The sequence below is a fragment of the Montipora foliosa genome, chromosome 9, assembly GCF_036669935.1.
Source record: "Montipora foliosa isolate CH-2021 chromosome 9, ASM3666993v2, whole genome shotgun sequence".
Taxonomy (NCBI): domain Eukaryota; kingdom Metazoa; phylum Cnidaria; class Anthozoa; order Scleractinia; family Acroporidae; genus Montipora; species Montipora foliosa.
Genome location: NC_090877.1, coordinates 3010174 through 3026178, shown reverse-complemented (window position 1 = coordinate 3026178; position 16005 = coordinate 3010174). Strand labels below are relative to the sequence as shown.

Sequence of the window (16005 nt, the reverse complement as noted above, 5' to 3'; positions counted from 1 at the left end):
TGTTTCAAATAGCTATTATGGGATGACCACGGAGCAAATACATACATTAATTTGCCCCCTGAGCATCCCATAATGTCTTTCGAAACAATAGAAATCAAAACGGCCGCCGTATCTGCAAAAAAGGGTCTATTGTATTTAGCACTGGGGGGCACTAATTAGGGACACTGCTGTACAGAAATCAAATCAAATCAAATCAGATGAACTTGTATCAAATCGTAGGTTGGTTTTTAAGGTGGGGGTGGAAACCAGAGTACGCGGAGAAAAAACCTCTTAGAGCCCAACAAACTCAACCCAAGTCTGGGGATCGAACCTGGGCCACACTGCTTGGAGGCGAGTGCTCTCGCCACTGCGTTCCCCTTTGCTCAAATTAAGCCTGGTTTTCATTAGTGACGCAAGCATGAGGGCGCTTGTTTCACCGTGGAAGCGAAGTTGACCTAAGGGCCGATTTACACGGTACGACTTTGTCGCATGCGACAACGGCTTACGCCAGGCCCACGACATGATTTACGATTGTTGTGTACGTCAGAAAAAATGTCGTAGCATTTTAAAACATGTTTTAAAACGCTGCGACAATCGTAAGTCATGTCGTAGGTCTGTCGTGAGCTTGTCGCATGCGACAAAATCGTATCGTGTAAATCGGCCCTAAGCGCAAGCAAGCATAGGCGCAAGGTTCAAAATGTTTCCCTTTCCTCGAACTTGCTCTTTTGCTTGCGTTTGCTTTGCGTTGCGTAAAAACAAAACACAGCCTTAGCACAAGGAAAATTTGCTACCGCTGGCCAATTGAAGCACTCGTTCCGGATTCCCCGCATCAGAGCATTTGAACAAAATTGCGGAGGCCCTGGTTGATTTTGATGGTCATGTGGACGTTCGTTTTCGCTTGGCATAAGCTACTTATGCTTGCGTCACTAGTGAAACCAGGCTTTATTCATTTCAGCCTCTTTTGAAAACGAATCCGAGTAATTTTCTCTTGGTGGATCTGAGTGCAAATTGGTTGTTATGAAGATCAGTTTTCATTTCTTGTGTAAAGAAGAACTAATGAACATCACAGCGAATTCACACTCGGTTTGATTCGCTTTGATTTAACACTTTTATGACACTTTAATTTAGTACAAAGGCATTCAGTAAGTAAATGCATTCAAAACTAATTCTGTTAACAATTCGATAGTGATAGCATGGTATACACTGGATAGCTAGAAAGGTCCATCGAACAACTGAGGCCAGTTTGATGTGTTGATGTGTTCTTTCCTTTTTACTTTGCTTACTAAAATAGCGAATCACAAAAAGGAAAAAGCTGCTGGTTGGACGTGGGGTGGCTTGGCTGAGTTAGTCAAGTACAGCAGAGTGAGTTACATGACAAACCTCAGTTATTGTTTTAATTTGCAATGCATCTCATGTATTCGGTTGAAAGCGATGTTTCAAGTGACTTGATTTTAGTCCGAATCAAAGTAAATCACCTGGCCAATCACCGCAGGCTTGCTCATTCAAATCAGCCAATCAAAACTCAAAGCAAGTATACGACGCTGGCCGCGCTAGTCGCGGTAAAATGGTGGGAGCAGCTCACAACGAGTTTTGCTTTTTCTCTGAGAAAATGGCGGGATATTTTTCAACCAATCACCAAGCGTAGAGATGCCAAAGAAAAGCAAATATGAAGTGTAAACCTACTTTCCAGTTCGTGTAACCATGTCGCAAAGGGAAACTGGGGTCCAAGTGAGTTTAAGGGAATTTAAACGTCAATGGAAAAGTTCACGGTTGTCTGCAAAACGAGGAAACGGACTCGAGAAAAACAACAGTACGGATTAAAAGTGTCTCGACTTCTGGCAAGTTTTTCAGTACTGTATAAAGGGCATCTATTGCTCGCTGCTCTTGCCGAAGCATCTTTTACTAATAAAACCAAACGGTATTGATACCTTTCATTATTCTTCTCTTAGGTTCCTCTACAGGCATCACTATTGATGTTCGAGTCGACTCAGCTGAATAAACTGGCTGTGGAATCGTTTCAACGTAAGTAAAGCGCGATATACGATAGGTATATCATTTAAATGAAATGAATGTATTCTTTGAAAAGCTGATGATAGGCGAAAGAGAGGAGTAATCCTCGCACGTACATTATTTGAACAATTTCGGCAACTTGAAAAATCCAGGGGGCTCCTACGGGATTCGAACCCATGACCACCTCTGCGATGCCGGTGCAATGTCAAGGAACTGAGCTATGAAGGCCCTCAGTTGGGGAGCAGTTCGATTTGTTGGGTTCATTTGTTCCCGCGAAGGACTCGATGAATTATGCATGCAATGAATATAGTTCCTCACGGGAACAAATGAGCCCAACAAACAGACCTGGGGCGCGTTTCTCGAAAGTCCCGAAAAGCTATTTGTGAAACTGCTGTCCGCTTGTTTTGGAAAGCTGATCTTTTTACACGTTTTCGTGGTAGCAAAAAGCAAAATGACTGTGAAGTTTGACGACTTAAACCCTCTCCGTTCTTGAGATACAGAGGAAATTGTGACACCCGAAAATGGCCCGTAAAGTTTCGGGACTTCCGAGAAACGGGCCCCAGCTCCCAACTGAGTGGCCTCATAGCTCAGTCGATAGAGCATTGCACCGACATCGCAGAGGTCGTAGGTTCGAATCCCGTTAGCCCGGATTCAGGTGTCTGTAAGAGACAATTGTTAGATTATCCAGATAAATGCGAGGATCGATTCTCTCTTTCAGGTATCGTTTAAGCAGTTTGACGATTTCGACCATGCCATCGGATCGCGTGTTGTGTACTGAAGTAGAGGACAGTGAGCCGGAATACAATACTCTTTACGGAATTGAACGCTCTAGTAGAAGTGACTTGAGAAATTGTAAAAATATTTCTTGTTTTGTTCTCGTTTCAGTTATCATGAAGTTCATGTGGGACTTACCTCTGGCCAAACATCAGAAGGAGACGGACTTAGTCTTCAGCTTGCTTAAGGTTCGAAGAGTTCTTCACGGGCGAGTTAATGCAGGGAAATACCCGTGTGTATGACCGCAACGCAAGCACACATGCAACGCTGGAGCGAAAAAGTTCACATTTTCTTCCTCTTTCCTTTCATTTACATTCTATTGCACTTGAATTTGCGTTTTAACCGAGGCAAAATCACAAAATGCAGGTGGACTGTTAAAATACTGGCCCCATGCCACCTCGGTTGAAGTCGAAAGCGTAAGCCTTGCCCGCCATTTTGAAAATTAATTTCAACAGTGCCAGCGTAGATCTTACCTTTCTGGGCCCGGTTGTTGGAAAGCCGATTAATTTAAGCCAAGATTAGCTCAAGCTTTTGCTTCATGTTTTCAACTTTTTGGTGAAGGTTTCTTTTGCTTATTTTTGTTTGACTTCCCCTAATGTAAAGTTTTGCCGAATTCGCTTTTTGGGGGGTTATTTGCATTAAAACAATGGATATCCAGTTTGCTGAAGCATGATACAGTCCCAAGAGTAATTAACTTGTATTTTTTTTATTATGCAAAGAACCCTCCAAAACGTATTGCATTATGGGATGGTGAAAAAAGTCAATATCAGGTTTGAACAGCATTTGGGAGTAGAGAAGAAAATTCCTTGGTTAATTTTTAATCTGGGATTAGCGTTAATCGGCTTTTGAACAACTAGGCCCTGGTGTTTGCGTTCTACTTATGAGAGTCGCTTGGGTTTGCTCTTACACTCGCGTTTGCAGCGCTTGTTGTTATTCTATGTTGGAGCTTCTTGTTCGACATTTGTTGCTTCTTGTCTCCTAACTTTTGACAATGGAGCTGAAATAATGTGACTTATACAACGTAGTAATTGGGTTCTAATTTTTGCCTTCTTGCTCGGTTTCAGATGTGCCGTGAGTTTCCTGAACTAAGCGACGAGGTTTACTGTCAACTCATCAAACAAGTCACTAGCAATAAAAGTCAAAGACCGTGAGTACATATCTCCTCATGATTTGCCCATTCAACACCAAAAAGGCCGAGCGGACCCTTACCTTGCACTGATTACTGTCTTTGCTTGATTTGCTGTTGTTTTTGTTTCTGCAGTGAGAGTTCTGGGCGAGGCTGGCGACTCATGATCATCATCACAGCTTACGTCAAGTGTTCGGATCATTTTGAACCTTACCTGGTCAACTTCTTACAGACCACAGCAAGTGATCCCAAACGAGAATTTCACGGTACGCACTGCAGCTGTTGTTTTTGAACGCCTTGCGATAGTCGTTGCTAGAAGTCTAATCTTTTACACTACAAAGAGGATAAAACACTGGAACAGAAATTCCTCTCGAAGTTTTTTCTCTTGAAAAAATTTCTCTTGAAACAGTTTCCAATTGACGACTTGAAACTTAAACTTTTTACTTAATCGCTAATCAGAATAGACCTCCGCAATCAACTAAGCCAATCAAAACGCAAAATATCGACATGCAGCTGGAGTGAAACGCGGGAAAAAAACGCGGGCTACTCATTCATCATCGGTTTTGCCCTCGCCTTTAGGACGTCCAAGCAACTACAACGACTTTTCGCTATCTCCGGTATTTCGCGAATCTTGATTCTTTTTCTCAATGTACAATATGAAAATAATTATTCTTTAACTGGATTGGTACGATCGGTTTTGAAGTTAAAAAGTAGAGAATGTACGATTCATTGTCGTACGCCCACATTTTCGTGAAAACCTTTGATTTGGCTTTATGGCTCTAGATTTTTCAGTCAATCGCTTAGTATTTGCGACGCAAAACCAAGCAAGTCGCGAAATTACTTGCGATAGTCGTTTGAAAACCGCTCTGACTCCAAACACAATCGGAGTCAAAAAACAACTTTTTGGGTGATTTTTTTCCTTCTTTGCGCACAAGGTGCTGCTGCAACATGCGAAATGAATTTAATGAAGACATTCAAGTATGGAGGAAGGAAGACCCCGCCAAGTAAAGACGAACTCAGCCAACTCGTGGTACGTAATTTGGTGACAGAATTCGTTCTACTTAAGCCCATGAGGCGAAGCCGAATGGGCTATTGACCCGTGGTCCTTGAGGGCGAAGGGTCTAATTGTTTTGGTATCACCCAACTAGCCGGACAGAAAAGTCAATAATAAAGTTAGCAAATGCAAGTTGAAGAGATATTTATTGGGGATAAAACGAAAGAAAGCGCCACGCTTTTCGCTCCTCGAGGACTGTTACTAATAGCCCTCTAGTAGCGTAGCCAATCAAAATGCAGGATTTGCATTAGTCCACTATTTGGGTGATACTAATAGGACTTAGTCGAAGGCCACGAATTATTCTTTGAGGTCTTCCGACGTGGAACACGCGAGACTCCAGATTGATTTTTACAGCGTGCAAGGTAGAACAAAGACGTGCATTACCTAGCAAGTCAGTACAGTAAATCTTTTGTTTGCCAACTTTTTATCCACGACGGGTAATTAGAAACAGTCTTAGAGCAACAATTTGTATCCACTCGAGAAAGATTTGCTACAGTTTCTGGAGTGAATTGTCGCTGATTTACCTGAGGCCGGCTTCAGTGGGAAGGTGATTTTTTTCTGTGTTTCCTAATGTGTATGATGTGTTTGGTGTTACTTTTTACAGCAAGGGCGTCAGACGAAACGACAGGTTTTCCTTCTCCCTGGCTGCACGCGTATGTTAAAAGTTCAAACCAGTTCGGTAAGTATTTTGTTAAGAGAAAACGCTTGCATACTTGTCTTTATATAAGTTTTCACTTCTCAATTAATAGCAAATGGTTTGCACCCAGACGTCATATCGACACTTGGTCGGTGGTCTGGGTGAGAGTAGTTCGAGCAATGACTGCTTTGGGTGGCATTGACTTACTTCATAAAGTTTCGACTTTGTCACTTTGGGTGCGTTCCTTTTAGCAAATCCGGATTCGGTTTACAAAATCGAAATTTTAGGGATTCAGTGTACAAAATGAAACACGAAATCCCAAATACGATTTTTCCTGCCGATTCCCGCCTCGTCCCTAGTCCCCCTGCCTCGTCTCTAGTCTTCCGCGGATATTGAAAACAAAATGGCGGGCATTCGAAGGCTGGCAATTTTCAATGCTTTACTTGATTTAGTCGACGTCGATGGATACCAGCTCACAGAATCTATCGACGACGGCATTTTTCTGTTAATGAATGACGAGCTAATTTAACTAATTAAGACCAATGTCATTTCTATCCCACGGAAATATTCGTTTGAAAACAAACTCAAACAACAGCACAACACGTACCTGTGGAGTTCGATCCGTTGGACGCCATGATGAATTCCCAAGGAGCATTGCGCGTGAGCGCGATGAAATGGATAAAGGAACGGAGAATCCGAATCCGGATTGAAATTGAATCCAAAAAATCCACTATTGGGAGTGGATTCCTTGGATTCGAATCGCATTTCAGATTCGGATAAATGGAACGTTGAAACAAAAATCGGATTGTGTGAATCCGAATCCGGATTTGCGAAAAGGAACGCACCTTTGGTATGATAAAAATATCGAGATCCAAATCACTATGCCTATCGCTATCGCTAATGTTACAACAGTTTGCAAAACTGGTGAGACACTCCCGTTAAAAAACAGGAGGAAAAAAGAAAAAAGAAGGAGAAGTGTCTCCACTAATTTTGCAAGATCGCCAAAACCCATTCGAAAAACAAGATTCGGAAAACAGTGTTTACAAAACAATTTGAGAAAAAATCTTGAAAAACAGCACTCCTTTTTTAGGGCTATTGTCATGTGCATTGGTAGGGTATTGGTATTTCCCAGGCTTTCTATCAGTTAACTTTCCAAGGGTCTTTGCGTAAAAAGAAAGCCTGTGAATTTTTAAATAATCTAAGACAAATTGCCGGAAGTTCCGTTCCCCGCTAGAGTTGTCTACCGCCCACAGTGTTATTTTCGAACAACGGTAGATGGATGACGGGGCCTACCTTTGGATTATCGTCCTTATACGAGAGGGCTTGACTTGACTTGCCTGGCGCAGTTGTCTAAACGAAGGCGCACTTTCGCTCATTGAGGCCGACCACTTGGTGATAATATTTTCCCACAGAGTTCTGAAAGCCAGAATATAACACCGGCTTTTGAACGCCCCACAAACTTTATGGATACTTGAAGTCTTTTGTAGACAGCCCCAACTTTTATCTTTCTTATTTGAGAAGAAAAGAAATCCCGAACCATTTGCAGATGTCATTACAAGTTTAGCAAATTTTCTTTCGTTTAATTTTGAAAATGATTCTGAGTAATGTTGGGACCAAGCCGAATTTCAACCTGCGACCTCCCACACCCTTGCAGCTTATGATAGCTGCTCGTTGAACCAAGGTAGAAATGAAAATTTGACCTTATGAATGCTTTGTTACTTTACTGATTTAGACTGGGTATGATGTGATCAAAGAGATTTGCTGTGACATGGATTTATCATCACAAAATCATTACAAGGAATACGGACTGTTTACTTTCATTGAAGGGCGTAAGTGTTGTAGCGTTATCTTTGTTTCCTGAAAAAGCAAAAGAACCTGCTGGGTCCCGAGTGATTTCCGTCTCAAGCCAAAAGGAAAGGAAACCTCTCAAGGAATTTCCCCGCTGTTCTGTCACGCATGCGCGTGTTGCCGTCAGTGTGACGCCACTTTCACTCTTCCACCATTTTGCAGGTGTTACAATTCAAACTGGTTCACGAGTTTCAAAAATCCAGGCTTAAAAGTACTGCACGGTAGCTAGTCGATTGCGAGTTCGTTTTTATCCCGTAATTTTTGTCTCACTGTGTTTCTGGTTGTTGTTGTTTTTGTTGTAGAAAATGTGATGGTTCCAGTTCAGGTCACTGATTATATCATGGATGTTGTGAGCATGATGGAAAGACAAGGAATCAAGTTCAGCTTGTGTTTCCGCCGCGTATTATGGATGCAGGGCCTGCGATTAGACAATGAGCTGCTGGTCAGCGTCATCTACTATCAGGTTATCAAACTTGAAATATCCTATGGTATAAGTAAAGAAGTCTACCGGAAGAAAACATGATGCATTAAAATATTATTGGTTATATAAAAAAGAAAATAATCGTGCGGTAGGGGTTTCAGTGCTTTTTTTTTTGCAGCACTCCACAAAACAACATTGTGAAATGGTGACAAATTCCGGTTAATTTTGTCGACAGCGGGAGCATACAATAGCCCTTTTCACGATTAGTTTTTCTTATTTGCATTACAATGTAATCTAACGTGGATGCAAGGCAATTTAGGGTTAAAACTACAAAATAGCCCGAAATTGCCTCTCATACATGCTAGATTCTATTGTAATGCAAATGAGAAAAACTAATTGTGAAAAGCGCTATTATAAACCATTTATTTTCAACCTTTCCTTTAAAACACTTCTTTCAAACGTTATATGATAGTTCGCCCGTCTTGTTGACCGTAGATAAGAGGGAATAATCGCGAAATACTTACGATAGCGCTAAGTTATATTTTGGAGTTCCGTTTTTGTCGACGTTGCCGTTGTCAATTGGTTAAACTCCCTAACATCTCCAAGAATTTTGTTGCTGTGGTTTCTTTCCCTTTTTGTAACTGGGTAACGCGACAGTGTATACCACATACGTTGCTGTGTGACGTCAGAATTTCCTATTAAAATTAAACAAGACGCCCTTCGTCCAAAATAAATTGATACTCAGCGAATCATGAAACAATTTTTTTGTGTTGTAGGTTCTTCCGGATTACATGGCTGGTTATCTGCTTGCAACGCACGGAAGATCATTTAACGATCCTCAGGTACATATATTTTTTAAACGAAATAACTTTGTTAATGTAGCGATGTCTCTAGCCTCTATCGGTATTTTGCATTCCTCAGGTTAATCTTTCTTGCAAAAGAGTAACCTGCGATCAAGCGTACTTTTTTTGAGACAGGGCGCTAAAAAGTACCTTTTCGCACCATGTCTGAGGAAAAGTACGCCTGATCGCAGGTTAGCAAAAGAGCGATTTGCGATCCAGTGTCCAAAGAAATTCGACATTGCTATGGTCTTTTGAAAGTGTGCGTTGTAATTGGCTTGAAAGTATCCCGCCACATATTTATCGACGCAACAGAGTCAAAACCAAAACGAATCGTGATTGGCTTGTACAAGTTTTCCCGCGCTTATTGCCCGCTGCGTGAATTTGCCTATCATTATGATTGGCTCGTTTGATTTTCTTTCTTCGGTTGCGATTGGCCAACGTAATACATTTGCTCCGATTCACGGTACTATAAGCCACTTTTAATTATTGTTGAAAAGAATAACGCCATTAGCCGATTTTAAGTTCTTATTTATTAATACTGTTTTATTGTATAGTTGCATGGTGTATATTAGTTCGATTTTTGTATAGGTAATCACATGATTTCAAGTGCACTTTGCAATAAATAAGCTCGAGGATAACAACGACGCGACGGCCTTTCAAAAATCATCGTAGGTTATTTGTTTACTTGGAAGAGGCAGCCATGATGTTATTTTGAAGTTTTGTGGCAGCTAACCTGATACGAATAACAATTAATCTGTAACTGTTATTCCTGTAGTATCGGTGTTTGAGTCGGGTTTATCTTTTTCAGTTTCAGAATCAGATTGCAGAGCTTGGTGCTCTCCAGTATCGAGCCCGAGATGAGACGATTCTTCCTTCAAACCTGTAAGTCTTCCCTTTCATTTTTTCTAAAGGTTGTGCTCTTGATAACGGGTCACCATGCATCAATATGGATGCAATTGCGTCAACATGCTACATATCTCTTTTCTTACCGGTGCGAGTTGTCACATGTAGGCATTTTTCTGGAATTCCCTCATTTTCTGAGTGAACACCGGCTCACCTTTCACTTTCACTTTTCAGCGCTGAAGTGGAAACTTTGATTCCAAGGGGAGTGTTCGAAAAACTTAGACCGCAGCAATGGACAATTCTGATTCAAGATCACTTCCGGAGTGTTCACACTCTATCGCCTCATCAGTCACGCCGAACGTTCCTCGGTATGTAATAATACTGATACACTTAATGTATGGTCCCGAGGGAAACATCAAGGGAAACATCAACTCGAGGGAAAACAAAACTATCTAGTTCCCCGAGGGACCATACATTAAGTGCTTTGTTGTATATTTAGACTTTTCCGTCAACAATCCTAGCAAAACATCCGGAGCGGGCAACAACTGTGGAATTGTATCCCGATCAGGATACATTTCAATTTGATCAGGGGCACGTGACCAAGAACCAAGCAATCACAGTGCTCGTTTGGTTGAGTGAAAGGCTAGGTATATAACAAGGCCAATTATTATATGACTAGCTCCCCGTCTTTCAAAGCCATTAAAATAAGTGAAATTTCAATCAAAAGGTTCTAAAAACAACACGATGTATTTGGTACGATTACGGTGTTGAGGTGATGGGCACTTAAACTCAAGACCAGCCTAATACGGCCCCTTTCCTTTTGACAGAAACCGTCACAAAGTGGCCTTATTTTGGATCAACCTTCTTTGAAGTTAAGGTGAGTCTATTAAATTTATTGTGCGATTAGATTTTACTTGCGACGCATGCAACGTTAGCAAACTCAGGAGCGTGTTGATCATTAGGAGAACTCCCAAGATCTAAATGTTTATTCTCCTCACTGACCACTATGTCATCCTCTCGTTGTCAGTTAAGGGAAGTTGGCGATGGATGTCTCATTCTCATCACTTGTCTAAATGACAATCTACTGATCTTGCAAGGAGAAAAAATATATAAATCACTCTTGGGAGTGAAAGGGTTAAGAAGTCTGCGTAAGATGCTTGTGCGCATGCATGCGTCACCAGTGAAGACCAGGCTACACTATATGGGTGGTTTGTACGTTACGGCATGGCCGTCATGTTGGATGACAAACAATTGATCTTTCACTGGCTTCTTTTGTCTTCTTGCGTTTTTACCTTTTGTCATTACTGTTTGCTTCTCCATTGATCGGTTGTGCACCAGCTGTAGTACTGCGTTTACAAAAATTGAAGATTATCGCACCAAGGGTATACTTTCATAAACCGGCAGGCTTTTAAAAAACTTCACCTTAAGACGACGATTTAACCATCGTGATAGACAAATGTCCGAGCAGGAAATGGGACCGAAAATTCCTCATCATACTTTACACTGCAGCATTTGAATTTGGTTCAGTATCGCATCAGATGTCTGCATCACGAGAGTAGTTTAGACTTGGCAAGTGTGGTCCGTTCATCATTCTCTAAATGATTTGCATGCGTATGAAATCGAAGCGACTTGTCGCACGTGCTTTGGATTTAAACGTGTTTTCGAGTTGTTCAGTGAAAACTTCTCATGATTTGTACAAGGTTTGAAAATCCCGTTTAAGCTAAACAATGTCCAGTTAAACCGGTTTAAACAGTGTGAACGTACTCCACTCAAAGCCATAAACTCCATTTAACGATTAGTACTGAAGGGTAATTTGTAGTTTTTTGTCTGTCTTTACTGTGTTTCACAGTTCTCTCTTTTGTTCACCTTCAGAATTGCAGCCATCCTGCGGTTGGAGGAGATTGCGTTTTAGCAGTCAACAGAACCGGTGTTCATTTCTTGAGGCGTACAACAGCAGTAAGTGTGAAAACGAAACCACTTGCGGGCGCACGATTCACATCATGCGCGTAACGCTTTCAGTTGCATTGCAGCGAGGCCTACAGTAGTTTGGCTGTCGGGTTGTTACGTTTTAAAGCGAGTAATATAATAGGGACATTTAGCATCGCGTTTGCAAGTCGTCCGCAAACTTCAAGCCGCCGTGAGTCGTTAGCGGTTTGCCGTTTGCCGTAGGGTCAAGAACAGACTTTAGCATAAGGTTCGAGATTTGGCGGGAAAAAATGCTCCATGCTGGATTATTGTTTTACTTTGCATGATTAAATTCAACCGATCCAGCGTCCTCAAGGAGGTGCAAATGATCAGCAAATATGTGTTCATTCAAGACTTTAAGCATTAAATAACATAACTTATAGTGGTGAAAAACGCTGCGGTAAATCACTTATCGCAAGAAGGGTATGCAGCCGTCAGATCTTGAACCGCAAACCGCAAACTCGACGGCAAGGCCACGTCGCGAGACACTGAGAGGTTTGCCGTTACTCGAAAAATACGCGATGCTAGAAATCGGCAAAAGCACGCTTTTCAACGTGTCCGAAGGAAAGGCGATGAATTGAAAATTTCCTGTTTCTTTTCACCATCCACTGTCGTTAAAACAGTGACTCGCCAGCGATGCGAAGACTCGCTTCTTACGCTTGGTGTCGCGATCTACTCGTGTTTAGTCCGTGCTGTGTCATTGGCAGTTTCCACGCTAGAAGACGACCAAATCGTCCTATGGTTTGGTCGACGAATGTTGTCCGACGCAAATTCGTTAACGGACGGACAAACTGGATAACTTTGCTGAGCGCACGAAGACTGGCAAATTAGGTATGGCTTGGTTGCCTTGATCAGTAACGTGACGAGATGACTTTCAACCTTGAAAACAAACTTCCCATCGCCAGTTCCTTTTCCCCGCTGTGGTTAATTTGTCGATTTCTGTTTCCTACGTGAATTTAGGTCGACTTGTTCGTCTGGGCGGACAAATTCGTCTAGAAATTTGTTCTCGTGTCGTTTTCACTTCAGACGATTTGTCCGTCCCGAGGATTTGGTCGTCTTCTAGTGTAAAAATTGCCATTGACACAGCTCGTCTTACAATTTGTTGTCTGTTAGCTACAGTTATCGAGCTTTTTACAAAAAGAAGGGAATAAATTACAACTCTTGTGGTCTTGATGCTAACGGAATCCTGCCATCCGGATTCAAACGTCGCTCTGAGTGTCCCCAATTTAAAAGTTGCTGTCTTTTTTTTCCAGCAAACATTACTGAGCGAACCCTTTATGAGTATCATTTCCACGCGACTTTTAATATCGGACAAAAAGAGACAGTTCCTGGACCTGAAGATCGGAAATCCAATGATGCAAAAGGTTACAAGGATGGAAACCACACAGGTGTGTTAACTGCGATGGTTTCGTTAGTAATAACGATAAGTTAAGGAAATCGTATGAACGCGAGTGCGTTTTATAGTTTATGGGCACGAGTGATGTTTTGAAAGTTCTCAATATTGCATGAGCCTGAGCCGAGTGCAATTTGAGAATTTTCGAAACATCACGAGTGACCATAAATCACGAAATGCACGAGGAAGGTCATTTGATTTTTTTATTTGTTATATACTCAACAAAATCACTCCATCGCTTTGTTTCCATAGCAACTTCCGTTTTGCACTCTATAACCTATTTAGGCATTCGTCACTGACCAATCAGAGAAGCGATAATAATAATAAACTTTATTATGTCCTTTTCGTACTACGCTCGCTATGATTCACAAATTTTACTAGCAGCTTCATTCTTCAGCACCGCTCGCTTAACTTTATGCTCCACTTTCTCGTGCGATTTACTTGCCAACAAGTGAATAAAATTTTGCCCTCTGCTCATCTTTCGCTTTTGGGCTATTTATCAAACTGGAAAGTGGAGCAAAACTTGAGAAAACTGGTGAAACACGCACTCGAAAACTCAAAGAAATATGCTGCCAAGCTGGAACACGTGTAAATGATGAACGATCTCATCTCTTTGGGGTTGTCTCTGAATAGTGGGAATTGCTGTTTCCGTGAAGGTTGTCAGGTAATTCTTTTGTGTATGACTGTCTTTCAGGCAAAAGAAATTTCCAGTCTCATTTACCAGTATGTGGCCTTGTACTCATCTGCGAAACAAGAGGGTCAGGGACTTGCAGTTGTACTCAGAAATAATCAAGAGGTTTCTCGTACGTGAGCTCCTGTAGAGGACAGTCCTGGAATTCTGCAAAGAGTAGGCCCGCACAACGTGCAGAAACTTGGGGTGCTTGGTTTGGCCACAGTCCAGAAAAGAAATGCTATGCAGAAAATATTTGTCAACTAACCGAAATTAGGCAGATACTTTTGGAATATCACGTGCGCACAATCTGTTAATCGTAAAACAGATACAAAAAAAGTCCTAAAAGAGGAAAAGAAGTCATGCTGTCACTATGATTATGGGTACAGATCTTATATTTTTATAACTGTAGTTTCATATAAATTTTTTTGTGATCTTGGTCCTTTGAGGGGGCACAATCAGTAATCAATATCCTTTACATTTTATTCTCAAAAGGAACAGCTCATGTAATGTTTGAGGGGGGCATTGAGCCGTATCTCCTGAGTGGGAAATTTTTCGAGTATGCATAGTTGCAACATATTTTTCTCAACACAAACGTCTTTATTTTTTCAATTTCATACCCAAGAACAAGTGGGGCTCACTTGCAGTGTTTGCGGGTGCACAATGTTTTTACTTCAACTTTTCTTGTGGCGGATTTTTTTGTTAATTGCTCGGTTCTCCTCAAAAAGGACATGAGCCATCAGAAGTACATTGAGAAAGTATAAAAAACTCTATCTAAAAGTGGGCATGCTGTTTAAATCCTTCCAGCTTTATGGCATTGTGTATGTACATAAAAAACGTAGTGTTGAAAATTTGAAACTATTATAGAGAAACTTTCCAGTATTTTCGTACCACATTGATGGACCCAGGAGTTTGTGAGGTATTCCATCAATGGTAATATTGTAGTGATTATAAAATGTAATATGGTTTATATCTGGTGTCGGTTTTTGGTGTGTAAATTGTTAAAGAATTATCAATTGAAATATGTTATGTTCGCTGGGCAGTGGGAAGAAGGCTCATGTTTGCATTATTTTGTTTCTTGAAGCCGGTATTCGTTTCCAGCTTGTACAGTTTTTAAGTATTCAATAACAAGGCGAGAAAAAATACAACTGTAGTTGGCCGGTAATGATGTTGATTTTTGTACTCAACTGTGAGCAAGTAATTACATGATGAGATGCTTGCTACTTTTTCACAAAAAGGCAGTGTTCCCACATTATTTCAGCAATGACGTTTTTATTGGCTTGAAGAGAACTGAACGAGAATGCAAACTTTACAAGTGGACACAAGAGGATAAATATTTTTAGATTGATTTGCAGGGGATTTTTAAATGTTTAGTACAATAATCTTGAATCAAAATAATACTGTTTAATAGTACCCCTCGGATCTGCACTCGTGTCCTCCTTTATTGGAGTAAGACAAGTTGCACAAGCTTTTCACAAGGGTCTTTTTGGGATCTTCTTTGATCATGTATTGAATGGGTGGAGATCTGCATACCAAGCCAAGAATAACTCTGCATCATGACTGGCTTAGCTTTTTGCTTGTGTGACCTTTGTAGTTTGAGTAGGTAATTTTTGATAAGAACTTACAGAAATAAGGTAACCTATATTATAAACACCCTGGAGGTATGTAACAATCAAACAAATTGCAGTCAATTGTTTTTTGTGCTAGAGTAAGTTATTATTATGCTTATAACGTAGACAATGCAATTTGAAATGATAGAGTGACAGTAATTTGTTACTATCACTTATAATTATGGTAGATTGATAGAATTATTTCGTTCAATGCCAATCAATAATTTTAATGGCTTGTAGAATGCGTGTAGTAATAAATGGTAGCATGCAATTTTACCAACAGAAAGCTTCATTTGTCGGCTGCAATTAGTTAGGGAAGGAAATGTTAACTTTAATTTCTATTTTTCCAAATATGAAAATTTATGGATGTCTACACTTTGTATTTAGCATTTGAATACGCTTCGTCATTTGCCACTACACTGAGCAACCAGAAGGAGTGACATTGAGTGATGAAGGGTGCCTGTATTTACAGGTGATTCTGTATGGCACACACAGTAATAAAAGTCACACGAGATGATGGAATATTCCTTAATTCATACGTAAATATTAAAAGCAAGTTACTCAACTGATGTGCTCGTTGATTTGTTTCAACATAATTTGAGACTAACAAGAAGATTTTTTGCATCGGGACTAGCATCAGGTCTTGTGATAAAAAAAAAAGCTGTCAGAATTTAAGACATGTACAATCTTGGACAGATTGGAATAGAACAGAAACCCCTCTTCCCGTTAACTCCAAGATGAAGGCGCGTAAAAGCCAAACGCGACATTTTCCTATCATTTATTGTGCCTGGGAGGGGTGGTGATGATAATTTTTGGAACACCATGGTTTATTA

The 16005-nt window shown here is 40.8% G+C and overlaps 1 protein-coding gene across 2 annotated transcripts in view; it reads left to right on the top strand.

Annotated features, from left to right (window-relative positions):
* The window catches only part of LOC137971288 (unconventional myosin-XV-like), a 91224-nt gene extending 75487 nt beyond the window's left edge, over positions 1 to 15737 (top strand). For both annotated transcript variants that reach the window (XM_068818092.1, XM_068818093.1), the window contains exons 45-60: positions 1271 to 1341; positions 1929 to 2001; positions 2875 to 2951; positions 3828 to 3910; positions 4025 to 4155; positions 4825 to 4919; positions 5548 to 5622; positions 7313 to 7409; positions 7731 to 7891; positions 8626 to 8691; positions 9500 to 9573; positions 9769 to 9902; positions 10362 to 10411; positions 11407 to 11490; positions 12753 to 12887; positions 13587 to 15737. In XM_068818092.1, the coding sequence (XP_068674193.1) occupies positions 1271 to 1341; positions 1929 to 2001; positions 2875 to 2951; positions 3828 to 3910; positions 4025 to 4155; positions 4825 to 4919; positions 5548 to 5622; positions 7313 to 7409; positions 7731 to 7891; positions 8626 to 8691; positions 9500 to 9573; positions 9769 to 9902; positions 10362 to 10411; positions 11407 to 11490; positions 12753 to 12887; positions 13587 to 13703 (1523 nt within the window). In that variant the 3' untranslated portion in view covers positions 13704 to 15737. The remainder of the gene's footprint in view (positions 1 to 1270; positions 1342 to 1928; positions 2002 to 2874; positions 2952 to 3827; positions 3911 to 4024; positions 4156 to 4824; positions 4920 to 5547; positions 5623 to 7312; positions 7410 to 7730; positions 7892 to 8625; positions 8692 to 9499; positions 9574 to 9768; positions 9903 to 10361; positions 10412 to 11406; positions 11491 to 12752; positions 12888 to 13586) is intronic.
* The last annotated feature ends 268 nt before the right edge of the window (positions 15738 to 16005 follow it).